At 52.2% G+C, this 15,621-nt stretch overlaps 1 protein-coding gene across 6 annotated transcripts in view; it reads left to right on the top strand.

Annotated features, from left to right (window-relative positions):
- CHD6 (chromodomain helicase DNA binding protein 6) overlaps positions 1-15,621 on the top strand; it is a 181,725-nt gene that overhangs the window by 157,850 nt on the left and 8,254 nt on the right. For all 6 annotated transcript variants that reach the window (XM_048820466.2, XM_048820470.2, XM_048820465.2 and 3 more), the window contains 5 exons: positions 404-552; positions 1,106-1,312; positions 2,293-2,739; positions 4,991-5,182; positions 8,786-8,905. In XM_048820466.2, coding sequence (XP_048676423.1) covers positions 404-552; positions 1,106-1,312; positions 2,293-2,739; positions 4,991-5,182; positions 8,786-8,905 — 1,115 coding nt within the window. The remainder of the gene's footprint in view (positions 1-403; positions 553-1,105; positions 1,313-2,292; positions 2,740-4,990; positions 5,183-8,785; positions 8,906-15,621) is intronic.

Raw genomic sequence — 15,621 nt, 5'->3', positions numbered from 1 at the left:
CCCTGTGATGGGGGGCTCACTCTGCCCTCCCTGATCCTTCCCAGGACTTGGCACTGCCCTGTGCAAGGGGGGCTCGCACTGTCCACTTAGGACTGGGTGGCTCAGACTGGGCAGGGCTGTGTCCGTTCCTGCCAACATGGCTGGCCTTGGCCTTCAGCTGGTTCATTGTTCAGTGGCTTTGGGCCAAGCCCTGCTCCCTTGAGGTCAGTAACAGAACTCCAGGGCCAGGGCTCCCCCAGCCACTGCTGACCAGCCGCTCAGCCCACTCACAGTCAACGGGTTCACTTTTTGAAAAGAAAAATAGTCCCAAATGATGGCTGGTGAGTGGGGTGCTGACGGCACCAACCACGCAGTGGGGGGCTCCAGGGTTAAGATGGCACCTTCTGTTTGTCACTTTGCCTAGATTGTCCAGAGAAGTATTTGGAAGAGGAGAGCAAGAGCTCTCCCTGTGCCCAGGTTGGAGAGATGGACGAGCTGCAGGATTCCCGTGCACCCACCATTGCCCAGCTGCTGCAGGAGAAGACGCTCTACTCCTTCTCAGAGTGGCCTAAGGTGGCTTCAGAATCAGTTCTGCACCTGTCTGAATCATTCATAATTTGGGGCCACCCCGGCCCAGCTTCTCTGCCTTGCCACCCTTCACTAGGCTTATTCCTGGGCAAAAACCCAGCCACCCACCTCTATGGCCCTGGTCCATGTTAGTGAGTAGGCAAGGGACTGAATGCACAGAAATCCCACTGCTGCAAGCAGGATTTGGGGGTACCACAGGGAGGCCGAGCAAGGGGCCCAGTGGGATGGAAGTGAAGCACAGACTTAGCGCAGGCCCTCTGCCTGGGCTGAATTTCCCATTCCATACTCAGTGTCCCATGGCACACATGTGCATGGGTGTGCACCCAGACACAAGTTCACATGTGTATCCGGGGCCTTTAGAAATCTTCAGAAAGCATTGGTCCCTGCAACATTTGTGAAAAGAGAGGGGGTTCCATATTCACTCCCACAGGCTCTCTGCATTTCCCTCGGGGCTCAAGGGCCTGTCCGTCCACATTGCCCTTTGCATGCCATGGCCTTGGGTTTGCCATGCTACTGAGCTGTCTGCTTCTGCTTGCAGGACCGAGTGATCATTAACCGCATAGATAATATCTGTCACGCCATCTTAAAGGGCAAGTGGCCCTCTTCTAGCCAGCAGTTTGAAACACAAACCCTGATGCCCACATCAGGGTTAGCCAGCAACGCAGGCACTAGGAACAGCTTTGCCGAGCCAGAAGCCCCGGACCCCAGCTTCAACAACGGAGTGTTAGTTGCACAAGTACAAAAGGTGAGGGTGTCAGGGCACGTGGCCAGACCACCTACCCCTTAGGAATTCCACCTCCCTGGTGTTCAGGGCTTCCCAGCCTGGGGAACTCCGCAGCTTGCCCTCCTCTAGCTCTCATTGTTCTGCAATTTGCAGTGTATTGTATAGTCCCAGGGGCAGCTTGGAGACCCTTCCCCCCCCACACCTGGCATTCACCCAGGTACCAGGTGGGCGGATAGTTAGGTCACTGTGGGGTGACGAGTCACAGCAACCCCTGGGGCAACATGTATAATCTCATCCCAGGGGTGCCCCTTTATTTACTGACATTATGAGAACAGCAGCTGGAGGTCCCAGCGAAACAACTCGATGCATTTCTGTGAGCGGCTCTGCTCACCTTCCTTTGGAGGGAGAGGTGCTTCAAAATCCCTCCTCCCGCACTCAGCTTAGCCGAGAACACGGTGCTCTGCCTACACCCCAGCAGGGGTGTAACAGAGGCACTGCCCTGGGGCCGGCACTCTGAGTAGAGTGCTCTGTCTTCCCAGCACAGAGACCCTACTTATGCACTGTCCTGCTGAGTGAGAGGCGGCTGGGCTCTGGTTCTGAGGCCAACAGCTGCTGGCAGGAGCCACTCCTACAGCTCACTGAGCTGCAGCACACGTGCTGCAGTATGGGGCTCTGCAGGAAGTCCCACTTCATCCATCCCTTTAGCAAGGAAGTGGTGACTATCTTCTGGGCTGGGGGTAAAGGGTCATAGAGGGCTCCAGCAGAGATTGAGGAGCTCTATCCAGTCTTGATAGCCACCTGTCTCTATACACTCCCCTCCCTCAGCTCCTAGCCCCATGAAACCTCTCTCTTCCCCAGTGTTTTAGCCCTTGCAGCCCCTTCTCACTCTATAATTCTATGATTCTAGTGAGCGCTGGATTTAAAAAGTGCTTCTGAGTGTTGTAAGGCCTGTGCGATGTAGGCCATAGCTGTGACCATTTCTCTGGCTTTGCTGCACACAGGAAAGCTTCCTGGCTCCTGCCTTTACGAAGGATGAACGAAAGCACAGGCAGCCCTATGAGTTTGAGCTGGAGAGAGACGCCAAACCTAGAAGCCTCGAACAGTTAGCTGCATCACACTCCCGTCCACCTGTAGTGCTGAATGGCTGGCGGGACTCGGCAGGGAACCTGGCCAGAGCATCTGATGGATCCCCAGGAAACCCCACTCCTTTCCCCCTGAACAGTAACCTGCCCAAGTTAGGGACAGTGCACTCCCTGCAGGGGTCCCTGGGCATGGACTTGTCCGGCATCCTCCAGGCAGGGCTAATCCATCCTGTCACAGGGCAGATTGTCAATGGAAGCCTCCGGAGAGATGATGCTGCCATGAGGAGACGACGGGGCAGGAGAAAAAATGTGGAAGGGATGGACCTTATCTTCTTGAAGGAGAGGAGCCTTCAAACCGGGCTGCAGGTGGGTAAATAATTCCCCCTCCCAAAGCAGGCAGGATTCAGCACCTGAATGCTCACGTGGATCCAGCTGTTCACTCAATAACTGCTTAGCTCTGCTGTCCATCCCAGGGCAGGGCAGGGCAGGCCTGGACAACTGCCCCCTCATTGACAGCAAACCTGTAGCAGTAGAAACAGACTCAACCCCAGAGAGGCAGGCCCTGCCTCTTGGTGAGGGGGGAGGTGTGGGCTTGCAGAGCTTCCTGCAGCCCCCGTTCAGGGCACACATCCCTGAGTGCTTGAGTACTGCTAAGCATTAAAACCTGATCTCCCATGTGGGGGCTACTGTATTTATGTAGATGGAGTGAAGGGGCTCAGAAAGTCAAAGGTGTTAACGTGCACTCAGTCACTGTCCAAGACGAGACAGCAGTAAACAAGGTTCAGGGTTTGGTATACAGAGACCTCAGCCTGCATAGTCCCATGGGAAACATGCCATTAAATGTCCTTTTAACCTTCCAGTGAAGATACAGAAAAGAAGGGAAACCAGTTGAAGCATTTGAAATGCAGAATGTTATGTCAGGCTTTCACTGTACCAGCTCCCTTTCCCTTGAGCTGGAGAGCCTTTAGAAGACAAACCCCTTGTTCAGCAGTCTCTTACATGGCATGAAAGATGCTAAGAACTCCTGTGGGAGAAAGAGAAGTGAGTGGAGATGGGGGGAAGCTGTCATCGGTGCTGCTGCTAAAGTCCAATCCCATTTCCTAGAGACCAGACAAGACAAAAGAGGGAGAGAAAAGAACAGCAAAGGTAGAAAATGCAGCTGCAGCTTAATTCCTCCTTACAGCCTCGCTGCTGGCTGAGACCTGGCAAACTCATACCTACATCGGGCTGCTGAGGGCCTTGCATATTATATTATATTGGGGAGTATATTGGGGGCATGGGAGGGAGACCAGGGCGGGGAAGGGCGGCATCTTCAGCATTTAGCTGGAGCCAGTGGAGGTGGTGATGACAGACCTGGTCTGGACAGGACAGCTCTCAGGATCCAGGTGAAGAAAGAGATGATAGGGGTGGCAGCCATGATGGTGAACGACCTTCCTTCCCCTTCTCTCAGTGCTGTGGTAACCAGCTCCTGCCACCGTCAGTCAGCCAGGGTTCGCCTCAGTCAGCAATTGTTCCCCTTCACTTCCTCACAGCCAGTTTGTGTCTCTCAGTCCCTCCGAATGGGGCGATGGGCACAACAGCCCATCCTGGTCCCATCCTCTCGATGTTTTGTCCACCAACAGGCCTAATTTTCAATACACCAATTTTGATTCGTTGATTTCCAGGCTCACACTGCGCTCATTTACTGCGTGATCTTCGCGCAGTCCTTGAGATCTATCAGGAGGCCTTTGAGTTGGACTAAGTCAGCCTGTCTCTTTTTTTCCACTCACCATTTGCTATTATAGGTTATTGTGACAATCCATGAACTCTAATTCACTTCACAGCTGGAATCCCAATGAGGGTAAATTCGTAGGCCCGGTTACCACAACAGGGCTTCACAGGGATGGAGAGCCCAGGGAAGGTACTGGGCTGAATTCCCCCACCCCAGCAAAAGGCAGGGCTCTGCCCCCTCCTCATGCCCCAGGAGATTCACCCTGGAAAGGGCAGCAGGCTCTTGGAACAAGGAAGCTTTAGGTTTCTTCTGGGACTCCAGAGGAGGCTGGCTGGGTGAGGGATGAATCACACCCATTCTGGGTGGAGCCAGCCAGCTCCTGGCCACCTGGCAGAGCAGAGTTTGTGGGAGATTTGCAGCACTGCAAACCCCACTCAGGGTGGATTTCCCACAGCCTGGGTACCGCCAGCAAACCAGGGGTGCAGAGAGCCTGTTGCCTGAGGTAGTGCCATGCCCTCTCTAGATGCAGCTGGTGGGAGCTTCTTCTCCCTAGAGAGGATGTGGGGTGAGGCCTCTCCCCAAGAACCAGGATCCGGTAGCACATTGTGCCTCGTGGCAATTAGGGCATTTTCTAGGTGACGTCCAGAAGCACAGACTGGTCCCACATCTCCCAGCTCTCTCGCCCCTAGTGCAAACAGGGTGTCTGTGAGGCTGAACGTTTCTCCTGGTGGCTTTTGGTGATCCAAATGAAGGACACCAGGAACTCCTGGGCTCCGGCTTGCCAAGCCCTGCCTGGGTGTCTGCAGGGCCGGGTTCTGCCTGGGTGCTCTCTGTGACATCGGGGTGAGAGAACTAGCAGTATGGTGGTGTTCCCAACATGGGCTCTCCCTTCTCCCTTCACTTCAGGATGTTCAGGAAGATCAGACCCAGCCTGCACAGAGCAGCCCGCACCCGGACGGGCTGGTCACCGCTACCTCAACTCCGCATACTGTCACAGCCGCAAGCATCCGGACAGAGAAGGCTGTTCCAAACAAGAGTCTCCTGGACTGGCTAAGACAGCAGTCGGACTACACACTCGATGTCCCTGGCTTCAGCACAGTAAGAGTGACCCTCTTGGGGGTCTCGGGCTTCAGTACGTCAGGTCTAGATGGCTGCCTCCTTCCTGACTGCCTTAGATCCAGATGCAAGGGGTGGGGCTGGTCTCCAGAGCTGCAGGTATCTCCTTTTTTGCAGGGCTAAGGCAGTTCTTTACACAATAAGGGCAAAGACACTTGAATAGCTGCACATTCCTGGCAGATGGCATTGTTACCTGCTGTCTGTTTGCTGGCTCCTGCTACGAGGATTTGCTGCCCAGTGATGTGGCAGGACTAGGTCGGTGCCTCAAAAAATGGGTGGGGAATGGGCAGAGCTCTGAATCTAGGTGCCCCCAAAATTGTGCCTGCAGCTCATATCTCACCTGGGTCACTGGATGACAAAGCACAGCTAAGTCAAAGGAGACTTTTTATAACAGAGCAGAAGGCAGCAGGCATGGCCCTACTCAGCCCTGTGAGCTGCTAGTGAACCTCAAGGGCATTGAAGTAGGAGGAATTTACAGGTCTCAAGCCACACAGCCCATGAGGGCAAGTCACACTGCAGTGCCCAAGGTTTGGATGTGTCACTTTCCCAGGGAACAGAGCCTAGATTAGCAGACAGCACCAACACCAGGCACAGTTGCTCCTGGACCCAACCAGCACAATCCTCCGCAGGCTTAATCTTTCAGATCCCAGGCTGAGCACAGCTTAAGCTTGTCCCAGTATCCGCTCCTTATCCATCGTTCAGTAGCCAGGCCTGCTGTCCAGCTCTGATAGCTTCTCTCCGTTCCCTGCACTAGCATATAGATAATTATATGGCGAGAAAAGAGGTTATTTTACCTTCATATTTGGCACTGGTGTGATCCCTGCTGGAATACTGTGTCCAGTTCTGGTGCCCACAATTTAAGGATATTGATAAATTGAAGAGGGTTCAGAGAAGAGCCACCAGAATGATTAAAGGAGGAGAAAAACAGCCTTATAGTGATAGACTCCAAGAGCTCAATCGATTTAGCTTATCAAAAAGAAGGTTAAGGGGTGAGTTGATCACAGTCTACAAGTACCTACATGGGAACAAATATTTAATATTGGGCTCTTCTGTCTAGAAGAGAAAAGTCTAAACATGAGCCAGTGGCTGGAAGTTGAAGGTAGACACATTCAGACTGGAAATAAGGTGTAAATTTTTAACAGTGAGAACAATTTGCCAAGGATTGTGGTGGATTCTCCATCAGTGACAACTTTTAAATCAAGATGGGCTGTTTTTCTAACAGATCTGCTCCAGGAATTATTGTTTGGCAGGTCTCTGGCCTGTGTTATGGAGGTCAAACTAGATAATCATGATGGTCCCTTCTAGCCTTGGAATCTATGAATTGGGCTAGCCACAAAACCACAAGCAAAAACCAAGAGGGGAGAGAACATAATTTCTTGCCTTTCAAAGTGAAATGAAGATGAAATTTGAAACCCTTGTGCTCTGAGTGACTGAGGAAAGCTCCCCTGATCACCCATCCCCACTTGTGTGTCTATTTGTTATCCAGGATCTATGGGAGGACAGACAGGAGAGGAGCATGTGTTCAGAACACGCCAGACCTGTTCCCAGAAGTTCATAAACACCCAACTCTTCTTCCAACAGGCTGTTTTTTCATATTTTGGCTCATTTGCCTATAAAGTAGCTTACTAATCTGAATGCAGACCATGAAACATTACGGAAAGGGAATCAAGAGAGATACTGATGATGTCTATAAAAAAGCTGTGTCTACGTGCTGAGGGATTGTGCACGTGGAACTGCAATCTGAGGAGTGTAAAGATTCCCTGGGAGCTCAGAGCACAGGCAGTGAGCGGCTCCTGAGGCGAATGGGTATGTTAGCATGACCAGCTGCTTAGAACTGAGAAGCCCAGAATTTGCGGGCAGAGCTAGTTATAGCCCAAAGAAACCTCACCAGCGACATGCACAAGGCGAGATTCTCAGGAGTCCTGAAGCAGTGGCACTCAACACACGTGAGTGTGGGGGGCCTTCTGCTACCTTGCCACTCTCCCCGTCCTGTCTTGGAGGCAGCCAGAAGCTCTAAATTGCACCCAAAGGGGCTGTTCTGCCAGTGAGTACTACTGGAGCACTGTGCATCCCAGTCATCCCTGTGCCTGCGGTGGTGTAACACTGGCTCTGTGGGATTCCCCATGTGGGGGCAATCCTCATCTGTCTGGTCAGGACAGCTTTAACGTGCTTTGTGCTCCTTTGACAGTATAGACTGGGCTTTACTGAAGGCCAGGACTGGGCCTAGGGCCTTTTCTTGGCAGAAAAACCCTGGTTTCTGACTGATTTAGGCAGCTGCATATTTTTCCTCTTCCTTCCATACATTTGCACTGGCTTACTGCAGCTGTGCAGGTTGCACTCCTGAAGAGCAGTGATCTAGAGTTCACATGGCTCAGTGGGTTTGCAGCGGGTAAAGCTGGAATATCAGCAAGCAAGAGAATGGGATGAAATTAAGCAAAGGAAAATGTAGGCTGAATAACAGGAAAACCTTCTGGACAGCAAATTCTGGAATCAACTTGCAAGGGAAGGCGTGGAGGCACCTCTCATGGCACCTCACATTTAAAACAATGCTGGCAACTAGTCTGTGAAGAGCGATCCTGGTTCTGGGGGGGGGAGTTCCCTAAAAGGGACCAAGTAGGGCATTTTCCTCTCTGAGTGTCTGAGGTGGGATTAGCGGATAGGCAGATAATAAACAAGGGTCCATGGACACTGAGGCCTGTATTAATGTCCCTGAGCCTCTATGATTAGGGGTCAGACTGGTGCCCCGTTAGGCCAAAAGCCATAATGCAGAGAAAAGATTGGTCACAATCAAACTGACTCAGGAAATGGGGAAACTGCAAAACTTACAAGTCTTATCCACCTGCTAGATGTGGAAACAGAAGCACAAAGAAATTAAGGGACTTCATGACGGTCACTCAGGAAGTCGGGGCAGAGTCTGACTAGAATCCTGGAATCTTGACTCCCAGTCCTATACACTAACCATGGGTCCACACTTGCTCCCCTAGACTTGCAGTCTGAGAGTAGAAGGAGATCGGGGTTAGGGTTTGTATCTGGAGTACGTCTGGTAGGATAGGCATGATTATTAATTACTTGTATTACCGTAGTGGCGAGGTGTCCTAATTTTTGGACCAGGACGCCACTGCACAAGGTCTGTGCAAGCGCAGAACCAAAAGGTGGTCCAGTGGCCCAAAGAGCTTCCAATCTAAGGTTAAGACAGACAAGAGACACTAGCTGGTCACAGACAGATGGCCAGGCATGTGAGATGCTGACACACTGTGGCACATACTGCTGTGCTCTTCCTTTCCGAATTATGGCTGGGACTTTTTAAGAAGATCCAGCATAGTCTCTCTGCGGTGAATTTAGTGACAGGCAGCATTCCTGGGTGTGCAGAGACATCAGCCAGAGATGGAGTTGTTAGTCTAGGCTGAGGCATAGCAAAAGCATCTTCAGACCCATCAAAATAGGTTTGCACTCATCCAAAAAGTAGAGCTGTGCAGTGCGGCCTGCACAGATGCTCCTCCCTCACACCATCAGCTTGGCTTGGCCATTCTCCCTCCAACTTTCTAGCCATCCATTCTGATTAATGCTCTCTTATTTGCATTCTAGAGTTTTTCAGACAAGCCCAAGCAGAGGAGGCAGCGCTGCAAGGACCCCAGCAAACTGGACATAAACTCACTCACAGGAGAGGAGCGGGTGCCTGTGGTCCATAAGGGTACAGGACGGAGGGTAAGCAAACACATTTGTTGTGCTTGGTCTTTGGTCTGCATAGAAATAGTTAGCAGAGACCCAGCTATCCCACCTGGATTTTAAATCCTGAGAAGTAGGTAGGATGGTGACCAAGTCTGTAATACACACATGGATCTATACCACTGTCAGAGCCACAAGTGTGCCTGGGGGATAGCAACTTACTGACAATAATTAACTGACTCAGCAGAGTAGATATAGACTGTTCTTTGAGTGCTTCCTCATGTCCATGCCAGTATAGGTGTGTGTCTATCGCGTGCGCTGTCACTGGAAGTCTTCCTCCCCCCCTCCAGTGATATCTGTCAGGTCGACTCTGGTGCCCCCTGGAGTGGTGCCTTCATGGCATGGCATTTAGGCACCTGCCAACCTGCCTCTTCCTCAGTTCCTTCTGTCCATGGTGGTTGCTGGAATGCTCTTAACTCTTGCTCAGCAAGTGATCCCCATAGTGATCTTCTTTCTTTAACTAAATTGTAAATAAGTGTAAATAGTTAGTTAGAATAAGTATAGTAAGTAATTAATAGTTAGTTTACTTGTAAGCATTCACCCTGCGGGGCTATCCTGCCCGGACCACAGGGCATGCCTACATCCAAGGGCTTCAAACAGTGTGGAGCGTGCTGCAAACACATTCCAATAAGTGACCCCCATGACAGCTGTTTGAAATACCTGGGAGGGTCACATCCAAGGAAAGTGCCAGATTTGTAGGAATTTCAAACCAAGAACAAAAAAGAAACAATCAGTTGAAATTTCTTCTCATGGAGGGGGCACTTCACCTGCTTCAGAGCTGCAGCCTGACCTGGCACCAAGTACTTCCTTGACCAGGAGTGTACTGGCATCCATTAGGGAAACCCAGTATGGACCAGGCTCCCTGGTGCTGACCTCCTCCCGGCATACTTCTTTGGCACCCAAGAGGTCAACAGCGTGACACTATTCTCCATCACCAGTGCCGAAGAAGAGGACAGAAAAGTCAGAATGGGGGCGTTCCCCTGTGAGAAAGACCTTAGAGTGAGATCTGTGGTGGGCCACTTTCAATCAGTTGCAATCCAACCGTCTCTGTTGACTCCGGCCCCAGGGGAGGAACCCATTGAGTCCAGTACTGATGGACTCCTCACATAGGGTTAGCCAAGAAGGGGAGACAACCCTGGCAGCACCATCAATGCCAGAGGCATATGAGGCAGTGTGGAACCTTCTAACTCTCCCAGCACCACCATCCCCCCCAAGCTGAGGTCCACAAGGGACAATGCAGGCACCGCAAGGCCCAGTTCCAAGAGAGCAAGCACCAGTCCAGTGCCTCACCATCATTGCAGGCTTGCCCAGCCCTCTGTGCCGCTCACCATCAAGAGACTCAACACCACAGACACGCTCACCACAGTGACACTGCACCTTGCCCCAACGCCGGTCTTGTTCCTGGCACCAGTCACAGTCTAGGCACTGGTCACAGTCTTGGTGCCGCTCCAAGTCATAGCACCACTCTCCGTTGCAGCACCGTTCTCTACCATGATGCTGCTCTCCATCATGGTACGGTTATTCAGTGCCAAGGAGCAAGGCACCGCCCTGTTTGCCTAGGGAACGGGTCCTCAGGCTCCGAATCACAGGAGTCGTCATACACCTGACGAGGGAGCAGACTCTGGGCGGAACATAGATGCCCAGCTGACATGGTCCAAGGCCTCGCTCCTCAAGCATGGGCCCCTGGTCAATGGCAGATGCCACCTCAGTGGCCAATGTTGACCCCTTGGCTGCACATGCTCCAGGGCTCCCACAGGAGACACTCACTTTCAGCACCCTCTGAGATGAGCTCCCTCCATCCCTGTCGGAAAGGGGTTCCATTCCTGGGTCAGAAGTCCAGGACTCTCAGATCACACCTGTGGGAGACCCATCAGCACCGGATGACGTACAAGGCCCGGTGGCAGTCCAGGCCTCTTTGTCATCCTCCCCTGACAAGGCAGTGGCTGACATGGCCATAGCCCCAATGCAGGATGACTACAAAGCCCACAGGAGCTCCTGCGTCGGATGGCTCAGAACCTCAACCTCCAAGTGGAGGAGATTGCGGAATCAGCCCCGGCCTTGGCAGACGTTCTGACTCCCTTGGGTCTGGCAAGAGTAGCCTTGCCCCTGAAGGAAGCCATCCTACAGCCTATAAGGGCATTGTGGCAGACCCTGGCCTCTCTCCAGCCCATGGCTAAACGGGTGGAGAGGAAGTATTTCGTCCCCCATAAGGGCTATGAATATTTGCACACCCACTCCTCACCCGGCTCCCTGGTTGTTGTTGCGGCCAACGAGAGGGAAAGGCACAGCAGGGACTATTGCCCAAAGCAAAAGAGGCCAGGAAACTGCACCTCTTATGGATAAATGTGTACTCCATGGGAGGTCTCCAGTTAACGATTGCATATCACCAGGCCCTATTTAATCAGTATGACTTTAATTCTTGGTCAGCCATGCAAAAATTTCAAGAGCTCCTGCCATCGGATTCTAGGTCAGAGTTTGCGGCCCTGGTGGAAGAAGGCAAGGCCATAGCCAAGGCATCCCTCCAGGCATCCCTAGATGCCGCAGACGCAGCAACCCGAGCGATGGTCACGAGGGTAGTGCTGAGGCGAAGCTCCTGGCTTCAGTCGTCTTGCCTACCGTATGAGGGTAGGGATGGTGTCCCTAGCCGCTGTTTGACGGAAGCTGGGAATAAGCAACAGGGGATGGATCACTTGGTGATTACCTGTTCTGTTCATTCTGTCTAGGGCACCTGGCATTGGCCACTGTCAGAAGACAGGATACTGGGCTAGATGGACCTTTGATCTGACTCAGTATGGCTGTTTTTATGTTCTTACGACCTCCTGTTTGAGGGACATTCCCTCTTCTCAGAACAAATGGACACCCAGCTTCATAGCCTAAAAGACTCGAGGGCGACCCTGAAGTCATTGGGCCTCCACACTCCGGCCCCATTCCAGAAGCATTGTAAGCCTCAGCCCATGGGCCATTTTTACCTGCCACATCACCAGCAGAGGCAAGACTTTGGGTGAAAGAGGAATAAGGAGCTCAGGAAAAGAGAGGCCCTTCACTCCTCATCAGCCTCGACATCTGCGCCCGCAAAACAACTGTTGGGGAATAAACAAAACTTTTGAGGGTGCACCCGAGGACAGTGCACCAGTTCAGAACCTGAATCTTATCCTTATGTTCGTGGACCATTTGTCCCATTTTTACTGGGCACGGGCCAACATCACATCCAACTGATGGGCGCTCTGCACGGTAGAAGTGGGATATACCATGCAATTTATTTCTTTCCCTCCTTCCCACCTCTCCTCCCCGTCCCTCTTTAGGGACCCTTCTCACGAAAATCTTCTAGCCAAGGATGTGCAGTCACTCTTAAGGGTGGGGGCAGTGGAGGAAGTTCCCGTGGAGCTAAGAGGCAAGGGGTTTTACTCCCACTACTTCCTGATCCCAAAGTCCAACGGAGTTCTCAGGCCTGTCCTAGACCTCAGGAATCTCAACAAGTTCTTGAAGAAGCTGAAGTTCCACATGCTCTCTCTGGCCTTGATTATTCCTTCCCTAGATCCAGGGGACCGGTGTGCCACCCTCAACTTGAGACACGCATACTTTCGTATCGCTGTCTTCCGAGACCACCGAAAATATCTTTGATTTGTGGTAAATCAGAACCACTATCAGTTCACATTGCTGCCTTTTGGCCTGTCGGCAACACCGAGAATATTTACGAAATGCCTGGCGGTGGCGGTGGCCTCCCTCGGGAGGCGAGGGGTGCGGGTCTACCCATACCTAGGCGACTGGCCGGTCAGGGGCCAGTCCAGGGTACTTGTGGAACAGCACGTGGGCCTCGTACTGTTCACTTTCAGGAACCTGGGATTCCTGGTCAACGAACACAAGTCTAACTTCATGCCCGTCCAGAGGACAGAATTTATAGGAGCGATTCTCGATGCGAATCAGGTGAGGGCCTTCCTGCTGGAGAACCATTTCAGGGCCATCGTAGCTCTTATACCAAGCCTGAAAGCATGCCCCACCACCATGGCAAGGAGCTGTTGGAAGCTCCTGGGGCACATGGCCTCTTGCACTGTGCAGCATACACATCTCAGACTGCGCCCTCTTCAACTGTGGCTGGTATCAGTGTACATATCAGGTTGTCACCCACTAGACAGAGTGGTCTCACTTCCGCCGGCAACACTCAAAGCCCTTCAGTAGTGGCTGGAACGAGACACAGTGTGTGCCGGCGTTCCCTTCACAAGGCCCACACCTTCAGTGGAGCTAGTCACAAATGCCTTGGACATGGGGCCTCCTCCCACACCCCTCATCCACAAAGTTCTACTCAAGGTCAGAAAGGACAAGGCTCACATGATTCTCATAGTGCCGACATGGCCGCGGCAACACTGGTTCTCAACATTGCTGGACCTCTCAATAAACATGCCAGTCAGCCTTCCAGTGTGGCCAGATCGGATCTCCCAGGAGCACAGCTGCATGCCCCACCCGAATCTAGAGTCCCTGCACCTGACGGCTTGGAACCTTTGAGGCTGAGTGAGATGGAACAGTACTGCTGGATGTCGGTACAAGTCATCCTTATAGGTAGTAGAAAGCAGTCAACCAGAATGGCCTACCTAGCAAAGTGGAAAAGGTTCTCACTGTGGTCACTTCAGAAAGGGGTCTCCCCCTTGGATACGACGCTGCCCTTTATCCTAGATTACTTGCTTTACCTGAAGAAGGAAGATCTTGCAGTATCTTCCACAAAAGTCCACTTAGCTGCAATCTCAGCATTCTACCCATCGGTGAATGGCAGATCGGTTTTCTCCAACCCGATTTGTGCTCAGTTCCTGAAGGGTTTAGATCGCCTGTATCCACAGGTGCACCAGCTTCTGGTCCCCTGGGATCTCAATCTGGTGCTATCTCAGTTGACAGGGCCCCTGTTCGAACCATTGGCAACGTGTCCCTTGATTTACTTATCCTGGAAGACTGCCTTCCTGGTGTCCATCACCTCAGCCAGGAGGGTTTCGGAGATCTGAGCACTCACCTCCTAACCACCGTACACTGTCTTCTTCAGGGACAAAGTTAGGCTTCGCCCACACCCGTCCTTCCTTCCAAAGGTGATCTCCCATTCCCACAGTAGTCAAGACATCTTTCTCCCAGTCTTCTGTCCCAAGCCCCATAAAAAGAGACAGAAGCAGAAGCTGCACTCTGGATGTTAGACGTGCCCCGGATTTTTACATAGAAAGGATCAAACCCTTTCGGACGGACACCCAACTTTTCATTGCTATCGCAGAAAGGATGAAGGGGAACCCAGTCTTGGCGCAGAGAATCCCTTCCTGGATAACATCCTGCATCCTCAAGTGCTATGACTGGCGAAGGTGGCTCCCTGTAACAGAGCCTCCTTGGTCCTGTTTCTGTCTCGGTCAACAAACTACGCAGAGACCCTCGTGCTGGTCCAACACCTTGTGCAGTTTATTTATAAAGGAGGCTCACCACCTTCACAACATACATAGTACCTTTAACAAGCAAGGGAGGTACTCTCTCTGTCCCTCTTACTGCCTGCTTCCCCCCCCCCCTTTTTACTTCCTTCCTGTGCCTATTTGTGGGCTCTGGCTAATGGCTTAATTAGCCTTTCTGCCCTGCCCCACCCACAAATTAGGCACTGCTCTGTTTAGTCAGCTCCAATCTGCTATGCCTAATTAGAGCTGCTGTGAACAGAGTGCTGACTCAGGCTTTCATACCTAGCACTCGTAACACCTTCCCCCCCCTTATATAACCGCAAGGTTCTTCTTTCCCTGTGCTCTGCCTCCCTTACAGAGGGGCCACCCTCTCTATCTCCAGGGCAATCATATGGGTTTCCCTTGTGGGATTTGTTCATCCCCCACCCACAGACCTCTCACCATGTGGGGGGTGAATACCCCCCATAGCTCTGTAGCAGCCCATTTGTCTTCACACTAGGGCCATCCTGGGGGGTTACTCCTCTCATTCTCTCTCTTTGAATTTGGCAGGGGATAGAGGTTACTCCCCTCATCCCCTGGATCACCCAGGGCACCATGTTCCCTCAAGTCTCCAAACTGTGCCTGGGTTTCTTCTCCTGGGGGTTGTATCGCAGGGAGCTCCACTGGCCCCCTGACCTCTACAAAGGAGTTTGGGCTGTCTGTCCCTCCATACCTCCTTCCTTACTTCCCTGGGGACATCTCTTTTCTCCTTATTCAGGCTTTGTTGTCTAGGGGTGTCTCCTGATTCTTTCTGAGGGTTCCTCCTCTCTCTCCTCCCAGTTCTCCTTTTCCTTATGTGGAATTCCTCCCACCACCTCGCTTCCCAATGGGGAATGGACTCTAATCCGTGCTCAAGACAACCGGATAAGGCAGCCCCTCCATTACCGCAACTTGTTTCCACCAAAATCTTCCCCGGACCTCCAGGGGCACCTGGGCTATGGGGCAATTCCTCTTATCCCCATGGACACACTATGTGTCCATAGTTGCTCCTGGAATTATCTAGTGAGAATTCACCAACTCCCTCTGGACAAGAAAGCAAGCTGAGGCTGTATCCACAAGGCCCTTCTGGAGTTTCCTCCCCACCATCACAGAAATGGTGAACAGTTTTTTGCCCTTTTTTCTTCCCTCCTGCCCTGGCCCAGCCACAAAAGTTGGCAAAATCCATGTACAGGCAGTCCCCTTTCATCTGTCCAGATAGTCCACATTGCGAATAATGGGTCGAGTCCCAGCTGGAACTCTTCGGGT

This window comes from Caretta caretta, chromosome 13, assembly GCF_965140235.1.
Source record: "Caretta caretta isolate rCarCar2 chromosome 13, rCarCar1.hap1, whole genome shotgun sequence".
NCBI classification, from domain to species: domain Eukaryota; kingdom Metazoa; phylum Chordata; order Testudines; family Cheloniidae; genus Caretta; species Caretta caretta.
This window is presented reverse-complemented; position numbering and strand designations above follow the sequence as displayed.